Source organism: Pseudophryne corroboree, chromosome 3 (genome assembly GCF_028390025.1).
Source record: "Pseudophryne corroboree isolate aPseCor3 chromosome 3, aPseCor3.hap2, whole genome shotgun sequence".
Lineage (NCBI taxonomy): Eukaryota > Metazoa > Chordata > Amphibia > Anura > Myobatrachidae > Pseudophryne > Pseudophryne corroboree.
The window spans coordinates 622,191,413-622,197,438 of record NC_086446.1 but is presented as its reverse complement, the minus strand read 5'-3'; the positions used below and the strand labels follow the sequence as shown (position 1 = coordinate 622,197,438).

The following is a 6,026-nucleotide window of genomic DNA, read 5'->3' as shown; positions in this document are numbered from 1 at the left end:
GGAAAGGTGGTGGTTACCCAAGCAATAAACCATATTTGAACTGATACATTTTTCCTGCAATTTAGAATATGAACACAGTTCTCCTAATGGTCTTTCTATGGGAGAAATTCAATTCAGATTAATGTGCCAACAGAATACACTGCAGTAAAAAACAGAATAAGAGATTGTACTGCTCTAAACAATTATGAATATATCATGTAATTTTTTGCACCCAATATAATATTGAATTGTGTATAAAAAATTTAATTAGAATACATTATTAAACAGAAAGTTTTTAGATACGGCTTGGTGTAAAAATTTAACAATTTATTAGCTGTAGATAAGTTGCATAGATTCAGTACAAATATTAAAATTCAATGAAAAATGTAAGTGTTCATATGATAGGTAGGTCCCCATGCAATAAAAAATGTAAGTGTTCATATAATAAGTAGGACCCCAAGCAATAAAAAATGCAAGTGTTCATGTGATAGGTAGGATCCCAAACAATAAAAAAAAAATGCAAGAGTTCATAGAATAAGTAGGATACCTCTTGGGTTTAGGATCTGTAAGAGTCAGAGTCTGTAGCAGTCCACAATATAATTTGTGATGTAAAGTCCAAGAAATAATACTCAGCAGTGGTGTGTGATATTACCAGCCTGAGAAGATACTCCAGGTGTCCATCTTAAAGCAAAGAGATTTGTGCAGTGAATATGCAATGTAGGGTGAGAGATGATGAAGTTGGAACCGTTTGAGGTGCCGGTCCGAATGGAGGCTGCAAAAATGGTCCAAAGTATATCCAGAGGATTCAATAGGGTACTCCGTTGACTGTTTCATTGTGGAAGGTGCCCACAACTTCCTCAGAAGCATGTACATGCTTCTGAGGATGTTGCTTAAAGACAGACATTTGGGGCTAAATGAGAAGCAGAAAGTCTGACTGTATTTTTAAGTGGCAATCATTTACATGGCATAACCAACTTTCACATGTCCTACCTAACATATGAACACTTGCATTTTTTATTGATGGTGGGCCTACCTCTCATGAACACTTGCTTTATTCACTGAATTTTAATATCATACATTTTTTATACTGAATTTATGCAACTTACCTGCAGCTAATAAATTGTTCAATTATTACACCAAGCTGGATTTAGAAACTTTCAGTAAAATAATGTTTTGTAATTGCATTAAACATTATTAAATATTGCTAGCTGATCTACCTGGTTTCAACTGGGCTAAGGTTTGCATTTTACCCTTGGGCAAAGGATTACAGAAACCTGCTTAGTGGGTGGCTGCAAATAACTGTCATAGTTTCCAGACCACACAGGAGGTCAAATGCTCCAGGTCCCCCAGCAGTTGCACAGGGAGAGTTCACCAACTCTCACATTTTTCCAGAGCACAATGTTGATGCATTGTAAATGGCAGGCAACCAATCATAATGTCAATACCTTTCTGAAAATCTATGTACCAAGACCTTCAATTTGGTATATGTTGTGCCCTGCTCAGACAATGGCAACATAGAATATATAACTCGTAAAATTCATCCTTCTGCTATTTATATATATATATATATATATATATATATTGCAGTAAAGCAATAGTAATCAAAAGTGATACACATTACCTCTTGGAATGACATTTGTTAGCCATTTTTAAGATTGCCATAAAACACCAGTACTAAATGAAATTATATCTACATGATGTTGACTCATAAAACAATGTGACATACGGGTTGCGTTGATGTGACCACCGCTCGGGATCCCGGCTAATATCCCAAGCAGCAGTCTCCCAGCACCAACCCATGACATACAGTACCAAACATGTACTTCTAAAAGCATAAACACATCAAAACACAAATGAAAATAATATCCATATCTAAAAACTTTATTCAGTACATAGACATTATACTGTAGTAATAGATCCACGAATGAAAAACCTTTCTATTAAATTATAATGTTAAATACACCATTGTTCTTATTCTCCAGGCTCTGTAGTAATGATGTATCATTATATAGTGGAAAATATAATTTAAAGATTAAAAAGATTATGCTGACATCAGGAATGGAGAAGAGTATAGGCAAAGATTATGTGCGTAGTCTGCTGATAAATTGCCCTTGTAGGAGATCTTCACGTGAACAGTTTTTTCTGAAAAACAAATAAACAACATATATTGTAAATAGAAATATTGTACAGTTATTAGTTTGTTGATTTAATGTATAAACTAGTATCCTAATTTAAATTCTAAAAAAAAAAAAATATTGACAAGGAAGTTATTTCTTATAATCTTTCATTGTAAATGATAATTTTCACTAAGTATGAATGTAAATATTCCTGTTCCCTTCACAATATTAGTATTATGGATGTGGTTCCAGGAGATTGATTGTCACTGGGGGGTCATTCCAAGTTGATCGCTCGCTAACTACTTTTTGCAGCCGTGCAAATGCATAGTCACCACCCACGGGGGAGTGTATATTTGCTGTGCAAGGGTGCGATCGCATGTGCAGCCGAACAGTACAAAAACATTTTGTGCAGTTTCTGAGTAACTCAGAACTTATTCAGCCCTTGCGATCTCTTCAGCCTGTCCAGTCCCGGAATTGACATCAGACACCCACCCTGCAAACGCTTAGACATGCCTGCGTTTTTCCAAACACTCCCAGAAAACGGTCAGTTGACACCCACAAAAGCCCTCTTCCTGTCAATCTCCTTGTGATCGGCTGTGCAAATGGATTCTTCATTAAATCCATCGCACAGCAACGATCTGCTTTGTACCTGTACGTCGCGCCTGCGCATTACAGTGCATACGCATGCACAGTAGTGACCTGATCGCTGCACTGCGAAAAACGGCAGCATGCGATCAGGTCAGAATGACCCCCACTGTCTGTTTTATTTAGCACTAACATATATTTGGATAGCAGGTGTAGTCAACACAATGCCCTCCAGCTGCTGTGGAACTACACATAACAGCATGCCCTGATGCAGCCCAGCCCTGTCTAGCAGCAGCAGGCCAGCCCTGTCCAGTAGCACAAAAGCAGCAGTAACTGCCTAGGGCAGGGTGGTGGTGAGTACTACTGGAGACATTGTATAACTGGCACTAAACTGGGGCATTATGTGTAACTGGCACGATACTAGGGGCATTACATGTATCTGGCACTAATACGGGGAATTATGTGTAACTGCCAGTACTGTGGGCATTATGTGTAACTGGCACTAAACTGGGGCATTATGTGTAACTGGCACGATACTAGGGGCATTACATGTATCTGGCACTAATACGGGGAATTATGTGTAACTGCCAGTACTGTGGGCATTATGTGTAACTGGCACTACTGGGGGAATTGCGTGTAAGGGGCAGTATGTGTAAGCAGTTATTACTGTGGCCATTATGTGTAAGGAGCACTACTGTGGGCATTATGTGTAAGGCCGCCAATTGTGTGTGTAGAGGAGGCTGTGGTTTTATATATAAATATATAAATATATATATTTATATAAATAATTAAAAAAAAAATATATATGTGTGTGTGTGTGTGTGTGTGTGTGTGTGTGTGTGTGTGTGTGTGTGTGTGTGTGTGTTGGTTTGGCACTCCAAAAGCAGTGGTATGATAGCGCCGGTGCCCCTATAACAAGAAGTTTTTATATTGAAAGTTGCGGCACTCGTAGCATGCACACTGTACACAATAAATCCAACACGGACTTAACAACATTTCAGTTGTCTAAGCAATTGCTGTCAGATTTTATCAAATGCATAATAAAATGAAAATACCTTTATACCTGAACACCTAAAGTGAAATTCAGCTGACATGCCCGAGACAGCTGTAACCCGGTGTGTGGCGACCGGATATGATGTCATCATGCTGCAGTGGCGCTAATGTGACTCATGCATCACCATGACAATGAAATATACAAATCACGGAGCTGTATCAATATAGTAAGAAAGGCATATGAAACATCTGAATACACTGTTGCAAGTAGTATAATAGTAGTGGAGGGGCTGGATAGACATATCAGCAAGATGTGTTACTAAAATGTCAAGCGCCCTCGTGACAAAATTAAATTTTTATATACTTCACCACTCCCGTCATCGCCTACTGGATTCATATTTAATAAGATTCATATTATACTGTAATACGCTGGACTTTTTCCTGCATATTTAAATGAGAACAAGATATTATTAAAACTCATCAGAAATCAATCATGCTGGTAAATGACTAGGCTAGAATACTGGGTTAACAAAAAATATGAGGCTTGCTGGTTGTTAAAGAAAACTGGAATAACAAATGCTCTCATTTAGGCCTTTAGTATGGATTACTTCTAACCTTGCTATCCACCTGGTTTCACATTGTAATAATTTGGCTGACCAATTGCCCTCTCTAATGTCCAGAGGGACATGATCGATCGTTCTGTAGCGAATGCTATTAACTGGATGATTCAACTGGGTGAAATGTCTCGCTACTGGCTGCTCACTGTGTCCTGTTTCTAAGGCATTTCTTATTGCTGAGCGGCGAGCAGACATCCACTCCTTAAATTTCCTTTTTGTTTTGCCTATATAGCTGAGGCCACACGGGCATAGTATCTGATAAACTACAAAACAAGAGTTACATGTCAACTGGTGTTTGATGTAAATTTTTTGGCCCGTGTGAGGATGATTAAAGCTGCTGACAGAAAGCATAAATTGGCACGAAACACAAGAACATTTTAAGCACCCCAGTTTAGTACCTCCTGGTAGAAAATACATTTTTGTTGTATTACTAGGTTTTAACTTAGAAACGTCAGTTTTAACGAGGATGTCTCGTAGATTTCTACCTCGAGAATAACAAGGCATTAGTTGCGTGTTATTTAAATTAAGGTTAAAGTCAGATTCAATTAAGGACCAGGGTGGTTTAGTTACAGAGTTAATGTCTGATGATTTCACATTATATTTGATAACCCAGGGGAAACGGATAAGAACCCCCTTATCTCTACTTTTTTTTCTACAACAAGTTTTTCCTATCTAAGGACATCACTTTGTTTATTGCTTCCAAGAGCAATTTACGTGAATAACTTCTATCAAAGAATTTCTCAATTAGTGTATCAATCTGTTGGGAAGCTACAGTTGCATTGCTGTTTATACAGCATATTCTGACCATCTGGGAATATGGCAGCCCTCTGACTAATGATTTGGAATGACAACTCCTCGCATGCAACAGTTGATTCCTATCAGTAGGTTTAGTAAACATTGATGCACACAAACACCCATTATTAATGGACAGTTTAACATCAATAAAGTGTATATCTGACTGGTTCATAGAGTAAGTAAATTTGATAAGTCCCTCAGCCGCATTATAACTTTCAATCAGGTTGCTGAGGACGGAGATTTCCCATTTCCAAAGCACCAATAGATCATCTATATATTTATTGAATAAGATATTGTTAGCAACAAATAACTGCTGTAAAAGAGATCTTCTTCGATAGCGAACATCACTATGTTCGCATACACAGGAGCAGCTGAGGAACCCATCGCACATCCTCGAGTCTGGAGGAAAAACTGATTGTTATACAGGAAAAAAATTGAAGTTAAAATCAATTGTAGCAGTAACAAAATAACCTGAATTTTAGATGGTCCAAATATAGCTTTTTTTCATGAGGAATCTCTTTGCTGCTAGCCCAAATTCATGAGGAATGGAGGTATATAAATTGACAACATCAATCGTCAGCAACAAGCAACCTGGAGGTACTGTCTTGACGTTCTACAAATTATTTAGCAAGGATGTAGTGTCCAACAAAAAGCTTGGTTCACTCTGAATTAGAGGCTGCAGCAGTGAATCGAGTAGACAAGCTACTGGTTGCAATAGTGAACCCCTCATGGACACTATGGGGTGTCCTGGAGGAGGATCAATGTTTTGATGTATTTTGGGAATCAAATAAAATAAAGGAACCAAAGGAAATTTAGGGACTAAAATATCTAGGAAGTCCTCAGTAATTAGTCCTGTTGTCAAAGCTATTTCTAAAAGACTTAGTAGCCAGTTTTTGTGTGTTTGCTGTACACCTGAGGGTCCAGAAATTGTCACATTGCT

At 38.0% G+C, this 6,026-nt stretch overlaps 1 protein-coding gene across 1 annotated transcript in view; it reads right to left on the bottom strand.

Moving 5' to 3' along the window:
* Nucleotides 1-1,902: 1,902 nt before the first annotated feature.
* HTR7 (5-hydroxytryptamine receptor 7) overlaps nucleotides 1,903-6,026 on the bottom strand; it is a 209,768-nt gene continuing 205,644 nt past the window's right edge. The window contains exon 3 of the mRNA XM_063961677.1: nucleotides 1,903-2,121. Coding sequence (XP_063817747.1) covers nucleotides 2,061-2,121 — 61 coding nt within the window. The 3' untranslated portion in view covers nucleotides 1,903-2,060. The remainder of the gene's footprint in view (nucleotides 2,122-6,026) is intronic.